Genomic DNA, 20,216 nt, shown 5'->3' on the forward strand with positions numbered 1-20,216 from the left:
GCAAACCCCCACAAGACACCACCCGGGGCTGGAAGCACCCCGAGGAAGCAGTGCTGGCAGCTGATGCTTTACAGTCTCTGCTTTCTCGGCGAGAGCGATGGGTACCCGTACTGCTACTTTCTAAACCCTGGGAAATGCCATTTGGACCCTCAGCGTCTGTACTGCACTTAAAATAAACCACCAGAGGAAGAATACAAGTTCAAAAAAAAGTCTTAATTTATTGTAAATTCTCCTTTCATCTGTGCTGCAATTCCAGTGTTCTGCACATTAATAAATATACATTTGTTAAAAAAAAAAACCTCCAGTGTCTAATCTGCCATAAAGCTTTTAAAAAGTCATAAAAATAGGTTTTAATTTTTTTGTCATTAATACAACTGACCCTCATTTACTGCAACAATTCTGATCAAAATAAAAACTACCTACATCTCACTGGGACAAAATATACATACACAGATGTAAAAACAACTAGCGTGGGTTATACACAATGCCTGAGCACACAGCCAAGTGCCAGACCCTTAAAACATTCAAAACTTTTTTCAGTCAGAAAATGTCACACAGTATGTTGCATAATTTTTAAAGGAACAGCATCCTTCCTCCCTCTCCCCTTCCAAAGGCCTCCTCGATACATTTGAAAATGCATAGCAATATAATGAAACCAAGATTACAGTATATATTATTTCATTTTTTCCTCAACTCCTGCATTCTATTTAGCCCGATTTTCTGTTTTTTCCCTTTCACACACACAGTTACACAAACAAAAGCCAGTATTTCCCCAAAAGGGCTGCTAAGGCGAGCGAGGAGCTCCCGAAAGCCTTGGCGGCAGAGAGCAGGTCACGGGCACACCGTTGCCGCCCTTTGAGTTGCGTATTCCCACCACGGGGAGCTGCCAGCAGAGCTCTGCCCCACGCTGTTGGATGCAAACTTTTTCACATCTTATTCTTCCTTTTCTTGTAAACAGTGCAGGAAGGTGAAGACGGTGGACAGGCCACACTTAACTTTCCTATACTTGTGAAACCAGCATATTTTGTGGGAAACGTGAAACCTTAAACCTTCCATGTGCTTTTGAAACACCAAGAAGGCCAGGGCTTTGTCAAAGAATTGGGCAGTGAAACCTGGACATCCTTAAAGACTTGTATTTCTGCTTTGATTAGCAACGTGCTGACTCCAGTGGGAAAGAAATTAACAGTAAAATAAGATACTGCACCTGAGGCAGAACTTGCCCGCAGAAGGAGAGCCGTCTTCTTGGGCAGAAGCGCTGGTTTGTCACAGAGCCAGACCAAAGTCAAAACCTACCACACAATGACACCACTTGTTTCGTTCTTTCTAAGGGAAATATTGACTTGACGTCTTCCAGACAAGGACTGTGCTGAAATCTTAGACGAACACATGACTTATTTTTAGTCCTGAAGTTCAGTTGCTGAACATTTCAATGCACTTGAGAGAAGAGGTCAAAACACCAAGAAATGAAAAAACAATACATTTTTTGTGGGTTTTAGAAGAGGTTACGAAAAAAAACATACTGTGTCCTTGAAGTGTTCCAAAACCTGTCAACAAAACTTATAAATTATAGTCACGGATTTCAATGTAATCTTCACTGTATTACTTTGAAAACTGCATTGCATCTTAAGGTGGCTTCCATGCAAACCTCAGTTACTTTATCAAATGCCAAATTCAAGTAAAATTGTGCAATGTTCATATAAAAAATATCAAAACCTCTTTTAATTGATTTCTTATTATCAAATTAAGAAGCTCAGTATAGATGTAAAATATACAAAGGAACTTTTTCTTTAGCAACACCATACAAAATATATAAAAGTATCTACACTTTTTATATATATATAAAGGATTTTTTTTTTCTTAAGACGATGTGTCCATAGGGGGGTGGATAGAGGTGCTGGCATAGAAACAAAAGGACACTTCTTGGGATATTCATCCCTAGAGCCCAGCAAGCCGAAGGGTTCACACTGTAGCTGGACAAAACTCCACAAGAGACGTCTCCTGGTGCTTGTCTTAAAGGCTGATGGATTGACTTACTGTAAGTCCGCTGTGATAATAACATGTTTTTTCTTGGTTCTCCCCAGTAATAAGCAACCCCTGCAGCACTGTCCACACTGTGAGCAGTATCCGTCCCTCACAGTGCATCCCTGTGGCCATTCCCATGCGTTCCGGCATGGTTCATGCCGCGCAGAGCATAGCACACAGCAGCCTTATCACAGGTGCATCCGGGCACTGGCTCTGCCGCGAGCGGTCAGGAGTCTGCCATAACGTGAAACCACGCGGGAATCAATGCCCACCTCGTCCTCCTCGCTACGCGGCCACTCCGACGAAGTCCGAGGCGGGCAGGCGGCGACCCCGCGGCGAGGAGTCCAGAACCGCGCAGCAGCGATCACAGTTTCCTGATGGTTCAAATTGAAGTTTCGTTACTGCCTCTGTTAGTGAGAAGAAGTAATCATGCAGGCTTACGGTTAGACAGGCTCAGGCAAACCACTCCACCCGAAACCACCTAATCCTTTTTAGTAAGGGCTTATGCTCCGAGAAGTTACCATGCCTTGCCAATCCAACGCTTGCAAGGGGAATGCTGCCTTGGAGGGGAAGACCAGCTGGAAGAAACAATTCCAGGCAGTACACAAGAGATGCACCCTTTAGAGGAAGCTCTACGCAGGGCTTGTATTTGTGTAACGCTTAGGTGAAGATGTGAGGTTCACACACAGATCTTACAAGCTGTTAGAAACCTGGTATTTCAGACAAATTCATGCATTCTGCTGTCAAACAGCAGAGTTTTACACTACGCAAAAGGTGCAGAGATAAAACAGTTGCTTAGTATAAGTTGGCTGTTATTCTCCAGTGATGAATGTATTACCTGGGAGCAGCAAGTAGTTATTGTTTGTTAAAGACACCTCTGTCTCCTGGCTAACCAGGATATACTTCAACAGCCAGTTCCCAGGAATCCAAAGATGTACTTTTGTAGTGAGCTGGGAACGGTCTGTGCACCCAGACAACATGAGTGTGTAAAGCATGGTGGGACAATATCAGAGTTACAGCTGAGTGAGAGATTTTCTCTTGGTTTGGAGAAAGAATGAGACTATTATTTGTGTAATTACAAGGAAGACTATGTGCATAAAATGCTTGTGCAGACTTCATGTATGGCTGTTGTCCTCATTTTAAATCCGAGAATTATGACGAGTAACGAGGTTTCTGAGAACACCCTTTTGCTGAAAGCTTGCTCAGCCTTTTGTTAATGTTTGATTTAGCTTACAATGGCAAATACGCACACCGATCGCCATGCAGCAGGTGGAATCGCGCACCTGGTAATTTAGGGTCACTAGCTTTACATGGCACTTTCTCTGCAGCCTTTGGATCTCCTGCCCCAGCAATGGTTTCCCTCTGCCCAACTGGACATCCACCCCATGCTCCCCCCAGCCTAGCGCCTTTCCCCCCAAAAAAACACTGGGCTTCCTCAGGGGTCCTCTTCATTGGGGTCTTGCCCCCACCCGCCCTCCTCCATGCTGGCTGCTGGCTGCCTACAACAGCTCTTGCTGGTCTTACTGGACACGCATCAAGAAGCGCTGCTCCATGTTTGCCCTGCACTTACCCTCTTCCTTGGGTGCCTGGTACTGGCCACATTATAATTAACTGTACCCCATTAGTGATAGGTCCCTAATGGCCCAAACAGTCTCCCTGCTGCAGAAGGGGAGGACAGGTGAAAAACAGAGGAAAAAACAACTGTTCCGATGGTCCAAGGGGGGTGAAGGTGAGGGGCTGGGGGTAGAGAAGCAGGAGCAGGGGGTAGCCCTGAGCAGAGCACCCCTAAGGGCACACATGGCTCTTGGGGCTACGGGTGGGCATGGCTGAGCCGTCCTGGATGCCTGGCAGTGTGAGGGAGCAGAAGAAGACCATCCTTGTCCTGGTGAAGGGCTGGGGAAGGCGATGACCTCGGCAGCTCATCAGGCAGGGAGGGGATAGATAATTCCTGTGGACGTGGGAGCCTGGTTTGCTGTGACCAGGAGTCACCACACCAAGCACAGCAAGTCCCACAGCAAGGGGACAGGGCAGAGCTAGGTTGCTCTAGTCCCTAGCGTGCCAGTAACACGTCAGTGTTGCCAATTCAGAGCATGCCAGGGTGATCAGTGACAGGTGTCTGTCACAGCACCTTGCTCGTGATACCTGGTTCTGGCCTTCTCATCAGTGAAACACCGTGGCTTGCGGACATGGTATGGACAAGCAGACCACAGTCACTGGTGATGGACTCTGGTCCAGTCACCAAGTGAAATCCTTGCTCAGTGGGAGTTTGGGGCTGCAAAGCGGAAGGAGAGGCCAGAGCCACGGGAGGTCTGCCAGGGCATCCCGATGTGGCACTTACTCCGAGTCTGAGGTGTCAGCATGTCCTGTTCCCACGTGGACATTCATGGCCATGCCGTTGAGCTGGTCTCGAGACTGCTCCCTCCGAGCATTTTTTACTGTCACCCCCGAGTCCGAGGGAGAGCGGACCCCATCATTTGTCCCCAGGGAAGTAGTCCTGGATGAGATCGTGGTCTGATTATAATCCGACAGCTTTTCCCGCAGTCGATTCTTCATATTCTTATCCACTAGCGGGGGAGGGTAGGTGACTTTATTTTTTAAGATGCCTGTTACAGAAAAGAAGGAATAATGAGAATTTTGAAACGTATCAGTAATTTCATTCATCAAGCTGAACATGTCCAAGAAGTGACATTTTATATTTCTTAATCAGACTTCTAGTTTGTCACTTTATTTCAAAACCAAAATATTAGACTTCAGCAACTACCTACTAGCTTCCCATGGCATATCTGGTTACACAGGTTGGAGCCATTTGGAAAGTGCTCTTCCCTGATAGGGCTACCATATGAACTAATTAATGCTCATTAAACCCCCGGTTTCCCAGTCCAGCTGCGAGGCTGGGTTGGCCGTGCTACCTTTCCTCTGCTCCGGCTGCTGGTTATTCTGGTGGGACAGAGGTCTGTTCTCCTTCTGCTGCCCTTCATTCTCCTTGTCCTGGGGTGCTTCGTTGCTGTGGTTCACCTGGTTTTCCCTGTGAAGCTCTACGTTGACCTTGGTCTCGACTTTGAGTTTCTGTTTCCCGCTGGGGTCCTCGCCATCGCTGGCTGTTACGCACTCTGTGGGCCAATAGGGTTTCACATGATTGGGAAGGGTATCAACTGCAATGCAAAAAAACACTAGCTCGAAAACCACTTTTGATAGGTTTTCTCAACCGCTGCCCAGTCAGTCCTGTTCCCTGTGTCAAACCAGTGCAATGCTTCAGATGATCCCTGCTGGACTGCACTGCCCTTGGAGTGCAACAACACCCACAAAACACGCTTGCTAAGATGGCAGGGTATCCAAACCCTTCCCAGAGCAAGGTCACTGCCTCTCCACTCACACTGAGAGGTGTGAGTCAAACCTGCTCTCTCAGTTCTCCAGGGCCAGCGATCCCACCAGCTCCCTGGGGATGCTGGCTTCTGAGGGGTGAGGGCACCTGAGGCTGTGCAGAGCACCAGCACACAGCCTAGACTTTTGTCACTCTAAGCTGACTTATCTTTAGGACAAGATGAACTGCGCCTAGAAATGCCTGCAGTCTGCCACACAGTATTGATATCAATGGCCAATGATCTCCCACTCTTTAGGTCCATGACCTCCCTCCCCAACCCCACTAAATCCATATGCTTGTATTGCATGAGGAGAGGCAGCTATTTCCTCCCCCTGCCCTCAAAATAATCAGCTCCTTCCTCCTCTTCCTCTTCCTTCATATGAGACTTTGCTGGCTGTGTAGCACCCGCCTGCAAACCCACTGACTGCTGTCTGTCTGAGCACCGTAAGTGGCAGATTTGCGCAAACATCCTTTTACTTGCACTCAGTCACTCCTGTGAACGAGCCCTTGGGAGGAAGAAAAAGCAAGGCACAGTGGTAGGGATGCTGTCTCAATTGTATTGCTAGTCTGGCAAAATTGTCCCATCTACTCTAAAGCTATTTTAAAGCGCTCTCCCCTTGCACTAGGAGTACCTTTGGGTGTGCTGTGGAGCGGGCCACGTTCATTATTTTTGGAAGTGGATGTGTTCCACTTTTTCTCTGGCTCGAGCCCATCTTCTTCACTGTCTGATGAGTGGGAGGAGGCGTAAGAGCTGCTATGTTCATCGAGGGACAGTTCGCTGTCGGAGTCTGAATCGTGCTCTACGAATGCGGAAAGGGGAAACACAGCGATGAGAGTGTGGACAGGTGTTGAACAAATCTATCTGACAAATGCACAAGGAGAAAGGAAAGGCAGGCATCTGGTTCAGGCCATGCCAGGGATGAGCTCTTACATCCGTAAGCGCACATAGAATTAATTCACAAGTTCTGTGGCACCCACCTAAGTAATTATGGGAAGCTTGGCTCAGCTAGGGGGCAGGACCTTTTATGTGCATGGGATGTGCAGAACAGAATGGGGACACTTTTTACCCTATTCAATACGCAGAACAGTAACTCCACAGGATCTCAATCAACACAACACACAGGCAAAGCAACGTACTTAGAAATATCAAGAATCTGCAAATGCACTCCTAAAAACTGCTACAAAGCAACAAAATTCAACATCAAGACCCCAAATGAAAGGAAGTCAGGCAAGAGACACTTCTCGTTTTCTTGTACAAAACACATAGCAGTAAAAGAGGATATTGCCTTAAGGTCTCAAACATTAAAAAATCTCCAATTAAAAATCAAGAGCAACAGCACATAATTTGTGAGAAAGAAAGGGGATGCCAGAAACTGTCAACAGCTGTGACAGCTGTCAGATTAAAACCGAACCATCACAAGAAGCAGATACATGATATTTCCATTCTGGGATTCCCTAGTAAATCAACCATTGCATAGCTCGTTATGCCAAGAGCATAATGAGAATCAGACACACCAAGTCAGACTAACTATTCTTCCTATTATAGAAGCCTTTGAAAAAAGGGCTGAGAAGGAAAAGGTGCACAACTGGGTCACAGCATTTAGAAGTAGTTCTTACCATTGGACTTTGATGGATTCCTATGAAAAATGGAGGAATCTGCTTCAGTCTGACCAGCCCTTGCTTGACTTGAGGATCCACTGAGCTTATGAGCAGCCTCATCCCTTAGAGAATAATAACAAGGGACAACTTTCTTGGTCACTTTACTGTTCTTAACAACAAGGCAGACATGCAGATGAGATTCTTCTGGTCAAACGCAGACAGCTGCAGTGGATGCTAGCCAGCCTGTGCCTTGTCCATGTGGTCACTCTTACAGCAAGACATAGGTTATCCTAATGTAGCTGTCTGCCTTTGGCCACATGAATCACACTCTGAAAAAGCCTGAAGTTAATAAGCTAAATCTCACTCCTTGAGACATGACTGAATTTTAACAGGCAAGCAGCACGGCCCATATAGTTAACCTAATAGTTATATTAACCACTGCATTGTTGGAACTCCCCACCAAAGATGCATGCAAAAGAAAATGCATGGAAGAAAATGACAGTCACATAAAACAGAACTGTTAAGACATAAAACAAGTAGCATTTGAACCAAAACATTTCTGTTTTCCACAAGAGCAATGAAAAGGGAAAGGCAAGCACCTGAAAGCCATGCACCTGCCACCTGATTACCTGAGAATATAAGCAAGGTAGCTATTGTGGCTCTTGGCTGACCTGACGGTGCTTTCTAGGGAGACAGTGGATTCCCCAATAGTTGTGCGATACATATTTGGCTCTTCTATATACGTATTGTTACAGTTCAGAGACCGCTGAAGGGAAAAAAAAAAGACACAAAGCAATAGTGAATGATCCTACCAAAACCCCACGTTACCCACAAGTGCATTAAAAATCTTGAAGGAACCAAGTGGTTTTTGATGATGAAGAAAAAAATTATTTCCTCTCAAAAGTTTTAATTAAAACAGTAATCAAAATTTTTGAGAGGCTATCAGTAATCTTTGTACAAGTCACTGAAATCAGACAATTCACTTAACTACGGACAAGCCACCTGTAAGTGTATTTAGGTAACTTTTACCAGCAAGAAGATGTTTTTTCCCAGTGTTTTTCCTTACAGTTAATAATGTAGCTCTTGTTGCAGTGGAATCATCTGGAAGAGGTTTCTTTCCAGTCAAAGTGTTCTTCAAGTGCTTCCTGACTTCTTTGTTAAATACACAGTGGAAGAAGAAAATGAACAGTCCCTGGATCATTTTAGAGAGAGGAAGAATAAATCTAAATGATTCATTACTACCAAACTGCAAATACAAACAGATATTAGAGAACAGCCTTTTTGAAATAACCCCTGAATTCTAATTCGTAGTCCATGATTTCAACAGCAATAACTATTTTCTGTCTTTGACTGAAATGGCATTGATTGACCTCCTAGGACTTCTTCATAATTTGCTTCCATGTTCAAATGTGCATAAAGGGCCTGGGAAAATATACACAACGATGTGTTCCTCCAGGATTTACAGAGCAGAGCTTGTGGTAGGTGTCACCCTCCCTCGTTGTCTGAGAGGAAACGTTCTTCTCAAAATACCTAATGGCGACTTCAATGTCATCACTGGAAGACCCTGCAGGGAGTTTCAGGGTTGTACTTGCATTAAGATTTTAGAGCTTTTACACTGACAAAGAGACAAAATCAATAGTAGCACATAAAAAATATCATAGCCTTTAGTGAAAACCTCTGGAAATGGGGGACTTCTGTGGTAGGTGTCCTTAATATTGTTGCTTGAAGAACTTTAGAAAGCCTTGTGAAATGTGGAGAGATACTGGGGGCAGAGAGGTCCCAACTTTTGCCCCATACGTTCCTTGGTTCGGCACCACCTCCCGGGGAAATCACTGAAATCCTCAGGGCTGGGCAGTTGTTGGCTCCCAGGAACACACATTAACAGCCTTCACTGGGGGCAGGGGGCACACACATGTGTGCCTTCAGATGTATTTGCAGCTGCCAAATTGTTATCAATTTTGGTTGGAGATATAGTATATAGAAGCCAATCACTCATGAAGTTGCAGCTGTACCAACATCACAAGATGCCTGCATTTCATGATTTCAGCCAAAGCAATTGACTTAGAGAAACTTTAAACTTCAAGCTCACTCTCTAAACATTCAATCAAATGCAATCTTAGCTGGTATTAGCACTTTGGGATTATTCATTAATAAAATTCACATAAATGTCTCTTTAAAAATACAAGTTCAAAGAAGGCAATGACGTGAAACGCCACATACCACTGCGCCTCTCTGGGCAAGTTTGGAGAATTCCAGACGCTGACTTTTCTCCCTCTCATCAGGTTTATATTTAATTTAATTTTATTTTAGGCTTGTGGAAGCCTGGTTTTACAGCCCGAGTATTTATTTCAGAGCACACCAATTGCAGTGGCAAAATAACCTTGCTCCAAGCTGGCCTATCTGGTGTGCTTCCAGAGTATGGACAGTCATCTCCAGAGGAGACCCATCTTTTTCTCTTTGGTTGCAATTTGTGGCTGTTCGCTGCAGCTGGCAGGAGTGGCCTGCTAGCAGTAGCTGTTTTAATACTGCAGGCACTTGCCATGACAGTTACTGCCATCCTTGGTCACATTCAAGTTGTGACCAACATGAAGCTTCATGATTATTTCTGTGCCAGGTCTCCCACAAATAACTGTGTTCTGCATCTGTAATCAGAAAGTGTGCACAGTAGGACAGGGAACCCAGTAAATTCCTAATACAACGAATTGTATTTGAAAATCATTATTTGGCTCATTTCCTTAAACAGTAACTTTAATTTGTGAAAGCCTTGAACTTGGAGGCATCCACTCTGGGTGAAATAAAACAGTGTCTTATTTGCCATAGCAACAGAACAACTGTTAACAATGAGCAGGCAGAAGACAGTAACAAAGATTTTTGTCTCTAGAAAGACAGAAGTATAATTGCCTTCTATTATTTATCTGTCACAGGTTACAACAGTAGAGCACTTATCTTTAGAATGACTAAAAGTGAGAGATGCAATTACTCAAAGTTACGGGTTTGGTGAAAAGAACCCTCTCTGAGAAACGAGAGCAAAAATTGTACTTGACATCACTGTTCTTAAGTCAGCTCATGTTTAGCAGGTTTTTGGAGGTCTGGGTGCAGCAGTGTGCTCACCAAGGTCTGCCACGGACAAGACACCATCCAACTTACCTGCAGGCAGCTGAAAATGGCAAAGAGATAGTGAAACGTCATGACATCGCTGTTCACCGCCATCAGCCCCAGCAGCCACGTGGCACTGATGAGCAGCAAGAGCAGAAATGCCGTTCGCAGCACAGAGCTGTAAAGCAAACACAGACGGGTATTTGCAGCACTACAGGATACAAGAGAATAGCCCAACCTCTCCACACGGGCGGTACCACATGCCCAATGATTTCCCAACTGGAAAGGACCTTTGGGAAAATTAGGGCAGTGTTCACCAGCTCCTAGTTCCCAACTCTCTCATTGTGCTACTCAGTAACTTAGCATATTCAGGTAAAAAAAAAGTATTTTCTTTTCAAGTTGGTTTCCAAGGTTGTCTTCAAACAAACCAGGCTGTTTGCCAAGCCCACGCTGTTCAGCCTTGTTGACTCTGAGGAAGAGTTCTGGACGGTAAATGGCCACATCCATCTCATTTCTCTTTGTTGAGTTCACTCTCACATTCCTTCTTAACATTACAGCCCAAGGTTTTGGATCGAGGGCACTGAGGGGAATACTTCTTTGCTTAAAAACATTATTTCCATAGACGCTTTCAAAAGGTGGTCACAATTCTAGTGGCAAAGGTTTTGTATTATGAGTAAAATAGCTGCCATTAAGTAGCAATTATACTCTATTTGTTTAGGGAGATTTAAAAAAGAAACTTAAAAAAATTACCCAACAGCCAGGGCTGAATAAATAGCTAGAAGCAGCCTTTTGAAATCTCATACAGTTACCTATTTGGGGAAAAAAAAAAGAAAAGGGCTGTCTTGCCCTTTGATGAAATCACATTTCAGTTCACAGGTAAATTCTGAGCTTTGGGCAAAAGAGACGTTAATGGGAACAGGCTGCCACAGCAGCTTGGGAAGGTGGCAGGTTGCAGCTTGTGAGGCTTTCTGCTCGTCCCATGGGGAGCAGGATTGGGGGAGGCTGGTTCTCAGCACGGGAACCTCAATGGGTCTCTGCCACGACACGGCCGGTCACCCAGGCATTCGTGAGGGGAGACCTTTCTGAGCCATGGGCGAGCACGGGAAGACCCAGAACTATGTCTACCAGGGCATGCCACGGGTGGAGGTGAAGTGACAGTGTAGTATGGAGTCTGATGAAAGATCTGGAAGGACTGTAATGATACCATCCGGAGACCAGACCTTTCCCTCTCCCCTCCCTTCCTGCCTATTATACTTGGTGGTGGTGCAGAGCACCATGGTGGAGGTTTTACAGAGCCTCCAAGGGAACCCCAGGAGTAGGTGCTAGTGAAGCAGCTCCAATTGCCTCTACCAATGCTGACTGACTCCTCCAAATATTTATTTCCCACCCCAACACCTGGTTTTTAGGCAATTCTGTCCCTTTATTATTCCTGGCCAGAATTTTTGTACAGGTTTTTGAACCCAAACTTACACGACTCCGGTTTTTTCAAACGAACGTTGCCTTCTTCTGCACGATGCTTTCATTGCCAGTATAAAGATGACAGTGTTTATCTGAAGGGGAAATTGAAATAACAGCATGGATTCCTTCTATAAAGTTGTTAGGGCTCAGTTTTCAATGACAATGTCGTTTTTATCCTAAAATGGTTTGTGGTGTCAAGAATATTTTTCCTTCAATTTACACATCTCAAAGTTCCAAGACTCATCTCATTTCAAGCCAACATAGTCAAGAACATCCTGGGACTTGATCTGGATGAAACCCAGTAAGATGGCCCTTTGGAAAGAGGCTTGAGTGAAACATAAAAACTCAAGAATGGCTATCCTTGTCCAGACCAGAGTCCACTCAGCCCAGCATCTTGTTCCAGCTGGGCCAAAGCAGAATATAGTAACAGAGCAAGCACATAGCAGTAATTCCTCTGAACACTCCTCCAGCCTCCACTGATCTCCAGAGCTGGGATGTACTAGGCGAGGTGGTGCGTTTGTACTTATCATTCATTGTGAATATCGATGCTGTGAATTCGTTCAGTTCCTTTCCGAAACCATGCAGAGCTTTACCACCACCATTGTCTTGTTTCTGTGAGTTTCTAACTTAACTCCCTGTGGAGCCACGATGTAGCTCACCCTGTTCTGAATCTGCCACTTTCTACTACTAACTGTGTTGGAAAAGACACTGAATGGTTGGCTCCACGGTCATATTCTCCAGGCCACCATGCTATTACAAGCTCCTTCCTATCCCCTTCTCTGCAGCTTTCTCTGCTCTAGGCTTCTGGTCCACTTAATTGCTCCTCCAGTGGGGGCTGTCCCATGTGTTTGATGACTCGTGACCCCAGTCTATGCCACTTCCAGGTCTACTTCATACTTTTTGAGATGAGGTATTCAAGATACTTGGTATTCAAGATACAGTCACACCACGGATATGTATCTTCTGGTGCTCTGTTACTGAGGGATGTTTTAAGGGATAAGTTAAATACCAGCCAATTCTTTTAAATTCCTGAAATTGGAATTATTTAATATTCCTTTAGGACTTCTGGATGAAGGGACTTGTTATGGCTTATTTTGTTGATTTGTTTTATAAGCCCACTGACCAATCCTTCAAAGGTGGAACAAAGCAAACGGGGATAAAAAAAAGGTTTCTGGCCATACAGCCATGGCTCCACAAGCAATCTTCGCACTGGCAAGCAGCCCTCTGATTTCCAGGAGCTTAGCTCATGTCTTATCTGTTTAAGCAAAAGAAGCAAGCTCGAGTACATCAGCTTCAAATGTAAAGAATACAGTCACTTCACATTATGACTATTGGTTGACAAAACATAAAAGAAAAGGTAGCAGTAAGGAAGAGACAGCTCAGGATGCCAACTCCACCATACTTACAACTACAACGATTACGATGGGCCCAGCGAAACTCCAGATAAGGGTGTCATGAACAGACAACCAGCAGAAATCAGGGTTCCCATAGCCTTGTGGATCCAGACCAACAGCAAGCCCTGGGTCACAAAATGGAAAGAAAGTACATCAGAAAGGTGCTGCTGAGATCTTGTATATAACCAGCCACATTTTCAAATCACTGTCTGACAAACAAAATGACAATGGCAAAATGTGTTCAATAGGACAGTCTGGGAAGTCAAAATCAAGGCAAATATTGAAATAAAACTTGAGTAAATCAAAACCTTCACGCTGGTCACTCCACATCAAATGATACTAAGAGTTTTGCCTACCAGAACAAAGTTCAGCTGCATAAAAATGACAATAAGTGCAAGTCCCAAATTCATTCTGCTTCAGCACAGTTTTATAGTCATACTCTCACAGTGTGATGAAGCCTTGAGGGTGAGTGACACGTTGAGGAATTTCAATAAGCCTATGTAGCAGAATGACATGAATCATAACTGAGGAGATGTCTATACTACAAAAAAAGTGCATTCTTAACTGCTTGCTGTCACTAAAATAACACCGGAGACAAAGGAACCTGGGAACTCATGGGAGTTAACTGCTTGAGCTCAGGTGGGATTCATTTTGAGCTGCCATCCCAGGTACCTCACCTTGCTTTCAGCGCTGTTTGAAATGGAGTTTGCTAATGCCCCCAAGGCAATTGAGTTGAGAACACACCTTTTATTGTTTTATTTTTCAAAGCCTGGACAATTCCAAGGGAGTCTCTGAGTCCAACCTCCACCGGCTGATTTACAGTGCCATCTGATTTGGTGACCTACACCTCGCCCATATGGCGACGGGCTGGGATTGCTGCCTTTGACCTGCAAAATACTGCAGAGGTCTTCCTTCTTCAAGACACAGAAATTGATCCCTACGAGGCCTATGGCCAATGACATATGGTAAACGGCTGCAGCATGTTGTCTGGGCATCAGGGGCACCTATTGCGTTGAGCGTATGTCCTGACTCAAGCAGGCGGCCAAGGTTGATGGCAGCGCCGTTCTCCGCAAACAGAATTCATGTGTATTAATAAATGCCTTTTTTTTAATTGAAGCCCGTGTGCTTTGATGAAAAGACACTGAAAAAGGGAAAGGTAGCTGCATTTCACTCTCGCTGCTTAAAGCTGGCCCACAGCCAATATTCACATCTGGTACAAGCCTACGGTCTATGAAAATTAAACTGGCTATTTGGCAAAGCAGTGGATATTGGATCTGTTTTCTCTGAAGTGTGGAATGAGATAGGACTGGTCTCCCTCCCTGCTCCCATTGGCCCTTCCACCACCCCCTTCAGCAGTTGCCATCCAGAAAGAATTAGCCATAAATGATTACGGGACCATAAAGTATATTATACAAATGTAATTCTATAGACACAGCCTGTTTCCCAGGACTTGATTTCCCCATTAGTGGGACTTAAACTACGTTTTGACCAAACATCTGGCTTTAAAAGTAATTGGCAGACAGCAACATTTTTTCACTCTCAAAATCCCACTCTAAAGTTCTCCGTTAAACAAATGGGGCAAATTGCCCCAAAGTCTTCAGGTATGCAGTCCAAATTTTACTGGAGTCAACAGTATGTGAAATAACACTTTACCCAAAGGCAGAATTAAGCCAATGAAATGTAATATAGAGAATCATTTTGGCACATCAATTAAGTGCTGCAGCCTGGTCGTCCTGAGCAGACTAAGCGTGTGGGCTGCATACTAGCTAACTGACGTTGGCAGAAACCAGGGCTGGTCCTATGGCTGAGGCGAGCATCCTGTGGGGACGAGCACCCATCCCGGGAGTGTGTCAAGAGCATGCTGTGGGGAGGTGCTGCTGGAGGGGCACGTTTTGGATCTTCTGAGCTCCTGTGGGCTCAGCAGCCACGTGTGACTCAGGTGACTGCGGGTCAGCCTCACCTCTCTTCTGACTCATTGCCTCGCTTAGTATTCACAGCAAATAGCAGATTTGGAACGTGCCATTTTCTGGGGGATATTGGTTTTAGGGCTACGTAAGAACCTGTGTTAACATGAGCACTGCAGTCTCCACAGCAAAGCAGTTAAAGCACGCATATGCCAACCGGTTAGCGTGTTGCCATGAAGACACGCAGAACTGGAGGGGTCTTGCCGGGTACCAAATTCAGCCCTTTGCTCCTGAGGCAAGGAAGTCATAAAATCCCTCTTCTAGATGGATCAAACTACATTTTAAAATGAGCAAGCTTAAAGCAAATTTAAAATGCTCCACTATCACTCTCCATGGAGGAATATTGCAGATCTGCACTCTTTCGATGGCTGTAAGCCTTCTCCCAACTTCCATCCTACTTTTATTCATGGCAATTTGCTTTTCTGTGCTGCGATTAAATGTGGTTCTTCCCTGCTGGAGTGTTCTCTATGTAAACATTTTGCTAGGTTTTTCGCCCTGCAAAGGTCAAGGTTCCCTTCTACAAGTAGACTGGTCCCATCAAAGGTGCCTTAGGACCACTATGTCCCAGCTTGAAATGAATGTCAGTGCGAGCACTGGAAATAGAAAAAATAAATAAACAAACCAGAGTAAAGCCACTGCTACTGTAGGTTCATGGTTTTTTTTTCAGGATAGCTACGATAAAAATGAAAAGGGCTAGATATTTTTCAAATAAAACAAAAGAGTCCTTTGGATGTCCAGGACTCAAATCCCTTCCCATATCTAGACTTTTCCACTATTGAGAAACATACACAATCCTTCTCTCATAAAGCAATTTAAAAGAAATTGCATTTAAGATCATGTTACGAAGTTGGAACCTTTTTACTGTTTAGATATTAAAATTTAAAATTTATAAAAGAAGCTTATTTAAAATATGTACAGTAACAAAGTTTTCCAGTGGCAAGAAATCCCACATTGTGCTATTTATGATGAAATAATTTTCTCTTCAGATGATTTCTAAACCTGGAAGGACAAACTAAAAGCTTAGGTTTTTTATCCTTCGTTTCACAAAATCCTCTGACTTGCTCAGTAATAGGGATCTGACTTTTCATTTAAATGAACTGCAAATTCAGTAGATTCAGAGTTTAAATTACAGGAGACAACCGGGGACTATAACTCATAGTTTTAAAAATGCAAAATAGTTCCATATCACAGAGAACAACATCTAAGTAGAAAAATGTAAAAATGGTGTACTTGTAATATTTAGATTGCATAATACTGCTGTTGAGAAGTTCTGAATTAATTTAAAACTCAGAAGAGAAACTAAACATGAAACAGAAAATCCTTCTGACAAAATTCTTCTAAAGAGTTATGTCTTCGGAAGCACACATTGTTTACTGCTATTTAATGATAACACTTCTTTTCTACCAGAAATGATGCTGCCAACTATCTGATGGCACTTAAACATTCCTAAAGATATAGCAGTAGTCCTGTATGTAGTGATAAAAGTTACACAGGTCTGAAACGTTTCAGAAGTTCAAGAATGATTTCTATTTAAAATGTCAAAGTTACGTCTAGAGTGGCAGAGCCTTCTGGGCTGTACTTTCCACTGTGTTCTGGATAAATTGATAGAAGCAGAAATTATTTATGCACAAGGTGATACGGAAAAAACTTACCAGCTCTCCAGAATGAAAGCTAACCTGTATTAACCTATGTTATGTTTCTGTATGACGCTTTCTTAAGTCACATAGGAAAAAACCTCACATATTTTTAAAATTCTAACTTGTTCCACAGTATTTTTCCAAGTGTATATGAGTGATAGCTATTTGCTTGATCTGAGGGACACCTAAACCTCTGCCTTTGCTGACAGTATGTTGCTATCTGTAAAAATAAAAGTAATTGGATGACAGCTAACTGTCTGCCTATGATCTGATTTCCCATATGGCAACAGATACGTGCTGAAATAGTTGAACCAAAAAACCCCGCTCCAACTGTTCTGCGAAGTGCACTTCCCGAGGAGCTGTCTGCCTGAATTAACACAGCAGCATGTGCTTAGGGTAGCACTGGAAATGTCTGATTGCAAAAATAGGCAGGGTGAGGGCGGAGATGGATGTGCTCCTGTGGATCACCCTGAAACAGTTTGAAAGATTACTGCCTCCAGCTTTTCATTACTTTTCCTCAACTGGAAGTTATTGCCTTTGTATCTGAAATGAAGTAAAAGGCTGCTGAGTATTCCCACCTCGTTTTTATGCCAAGTAAAACAGAACTGCTGAAATCCCCTTCAGGGAGCATTTACTGCTGCTTGAGGGTAGGCAATGGGAATGTCCAGTGAAGGGCAGTAATGCCCTGTGGGCAGCATCGCTGCCGAAGCCACCGCAGCTACCCCCCCGAGAGACCGTGTGTCCATATCCTGAGGTACCAGCACAGGGAAGGAAAATTTCTGAAGGCTACAGGCAACGTTGTTAAAATAAAAGTACTGTTATTCCCAAGCAATGTTACCAAGTCCTGTTTTAATCTAGGTGCAGTTCCTGTTTTAATCTAGGTGCAGTTATGTTTATGTTTTTGTAAAACCCTCAGTATCACTTCAACTGGGGCAACAGTTTAGTTTAGTACACAGATCTGCCAAATTCAGGCTGACTTCTGCTAGACATGATTTGGTGTTGCCCTTGTTCAGGAAAACACTGAAGTGACAGCAGTAGTTGAGTGTTCAGGAAGCTGTCTTGGATAGGGTAACTTTCCCGAATCTGGCCAGCGAAGATGGCAGGGAAGGGAAACGAAGCTGTTTTGGGGTGGTTGAGGGTACCTGTTATGATGGCAGGAATGCCCCAGCCAACGACGTAGTAGAACCGCATGTGCCCAAAGTTGATGTTCCTCACTTCAGTCAGCATCCGGTAGATGTGGAGCTGCTCCACGAACATCCATGCAAAGGTGCTCATGTAGAAATAATGCAGGAGGATGGCAATCACGGTACACACAAACTGCAGAAGGGAAAGGGCAGAGAAATTAGAGTTGCTCTTCTGAATCCCAACCTGGTGAGTCACCAGCTCTCCTGTGCAGCTAAAGGCAAGTGTAATAAAAAGGTTTTGGCAGAACATTAATTAAGTTTTTCAGAGTTTCAGAATAGCTGTTCATGTGAAACAGCATTTTTTTTTTTTTTAAATTATGTATCTGTTCTGAGTGTGGTTCAGCTTTACCCTATCAACCCAACATGCTTTTGGTCACTGCCCTTGCCCTCCACGTCCTGTGGTTAATTTTTCTGTGCATATTTGCTGCACAGGTGAGGATTTTGGCTATTCTGACTGAATTCCTTCTGCTTGCAGGAGAGGCAGGGCTGGCAGGAGCTCCTGACTCTTTCTCCTGGTGCAAGAGCAGAAGGTGGGGATGCTCCTACAGAGGCTGCAGACCCTCTGCCCTGCCTCGTGTATGAGTCTCGCCTGCACAATGCCACTATGCTGAATTCAGACACAGCGTGTTTAACTGCATCAACTAAACCAGTCTCACTGCAAAGCCAACAAATTGCTCCTGAGAACGGCCACCTTCAGCCCTGCACTGACTCGGTGTCTCCCATTTCCACATGAAGGGCCATCCTATGGGTTTTTCTGCTACTTCAGTCTTTCCAGAGAGAGAGAGATCTCTCTCCAAGGAACTGTGCTATTTTGGTACAGTTTTGTTTTGTCTCAAAGTAGACCATGTTTTGTGCCTGATATTAGTAGATAAAAAAGTACAAAGAAACTCTCCTTGTGTTTGTCAGAGGTGGAAGAGAGCTGTGAGACAGATCTTAGGTCTTCAGTTTAGGATCAGTCCCTGAGAAAGTCCTTCTTGCTCTGAAAAACATCACTTCTGGGGACAGAAATCCATGAAGCTTCAGCCCAGGAAAAGTGAACATGCTGAACATGAGCAACAGATGATCTATAGACCTTAACCAAACAAATCCCGCCTTTCTTTGAGGAATTTTCTTATCAGTTAAATGAAATGTCTGTCTCATAAATAATAGGCAAAATTTGACACGATCTTATGATCTAGCATAAGATTAGTAGACCATTTTGCCCCTATGTGACTGTGTCATAAGTCTGAAAAGGTCTGTTCCATCTACAGCTCCTTTTCTGGGACTCTTTTTAAAAAAAAATTGAGAAGCAAAAGCATGGATGTATCCATGGGGTAAGGCAGTGGCCATCTCCTTTGTCCTTGCAGCTCTGCCCTTCACTGATGAACCCTGCAGACCTTGCACATCTATACTTCAGCAAGTCATAGAGGATGCCTGGCTGTTATCACTGGACTGAAATGATGCAGCCAGCAGTAGATCACCACCTACTCCACAGATAAATCCAAAAAGTGGAATCAACCTGTTATCTAATGTCAAAATCAGAGTATTTAACTACAAAGTGGGAGAGTGGCTTCTAGGCCCTACCTGGCTTGAGCAGGGGGGTTAACCCCCTTCTCGTCCACTGCAGAAAACTGCCCTAAGCACCAGGCTGTAGGATATTCTGGATCTAGAAATGCTCAGCTCTACCCTCCTCTTGAGGCTGTGCTACTTACAGTCAGGCACAGAAGTCATGAGGACAAACAGAAAGCAGGCTAGCGCTGACTGGGTAGTTCACGTCTTCAGCTAGGATTAAGGGGATCTGGAGCTTCCAGTCCCAGGTCTGGATCTGGTTTTTATCCTATGTCAGCAGTACAAGGTGGACCACTTAGCTCTGCCAGGCTGAGAGCAGCAAAAATGAAGGACCTGCTGAAACCAAAGAGACTGACTCCTTAGTGTGACTAGGAGAAATAGCTACAAAGAAACAGTGGGCAAACTGGTAGCTGAAGTCATCTGTGACCAAATGGCCACCCTGAAACCTCTGACCTTCATACGACTTGCATTTCTGTAATACCTGCTAATACCTTAACGGTTTGACGGGTGAAAACAGGAATGACCACAAGAATCCGACATCTGAATTGAAATCTCACAATTAACCTTCTCCTTTCAGAAGCAAAGCAAAGGATTTTGCCAAGGATCTGTTGATAAGCTTGAATTAAGAGCATGTTGTGTAACCAATTTTTGTTTCAAAACGTTTTACATTGTGTTTTGGATCCTTTTGTTCCTGTGCAGCACTGACCCTGCTTTCAGATTTTGGCATGGCTTTTTAGTGTTTCTTCATGGCATAATGCTCAGAAATGTTAAGTTTCCCTGTTTAACTTTGCTGAGTGAAGGAATCATACAAAGACCGCCAACTTTCTGGATTCACTTACGGCATCAGCTTTATTATAATACCAAGTGTTATTGAAAATGTAGCTCACCAAATAAAAGACCTTTCTTCCCTCTATGTAAGCAGGGCTTTTTTTGTTCCTACTGGCACATGCATA

General features: G+C 44.1%; 1 protein-coding gene across 1 annotated transcript in view; it reads right to left on the bottom strand.

Moving 5' to 3' along the window:
- Window positions 1-201: 201 nt before the first annotated feature.
- The window catches only part of CELSR1 (cadherin EGF LAG seven-pass G-type receptor 1), a 171,719-nt gene continuing 151,704 nt past the window's right edge, over window positions 202-20,216 (bottom strand). The window contains exons 25-35 of the mRNA XM_075145964.1: window positions 17,674-17,848; window positions 12,943-13,055; window positions 11,549-11,628; window positions 10,130-10,256; window positions 8,049-8,174; window positions 7,612-7,748; window positions 7,001-7,104; window positions 6,016-6,183; window positions 4,932-5,174; window positions 4,361-4,625; window positions 202-2,429 (exon numbers count right to left, since the gene is read on the bottom strand). Of these exons, the coding sequence (XP_075002065.1) occupies window positions 2,405-2,429; window positions 4,361-4,625; window positions 4,932-5,174; window positions 6,016-6,183; window positions 7,001-7,104; window positions 7,612-7,748; window positions 8,049-8,174; window positions 10,130-10,256; window positions 11,549-11,628; window positions 12,943-13,055; window positions 17,674-17,848 (1,563 nt within the window). The 3' untranslated portion in view covers window positions 202-2,404. The remainder of the gene's footprint in view (window positions 2,430-4,360; window positions 4,626-4,931; window positions 5,175-6,015; window positions 6,184-7,000; window positions 7,105-7,611; window positions 7,749-8,048; window positions 8,175-10,129; window positions 10,257-11,548; window positions 11,629-12,942; window positions 13,056-17,673; window positions 17,849-20,216) is intronic.

Source organism: Calonectris borealis, chromosome 1, assembly GCF_964195595.1.
Source record: "Calonectris borealis chromosome 1, bCalBor7.hap1.2, whole genome shotgun sequence".
NCBI lineage: Eukaryota > Metazoa > Chordata > Aves > Procellariiformes > Procellariidae > Calonectris > Calonectris borealis.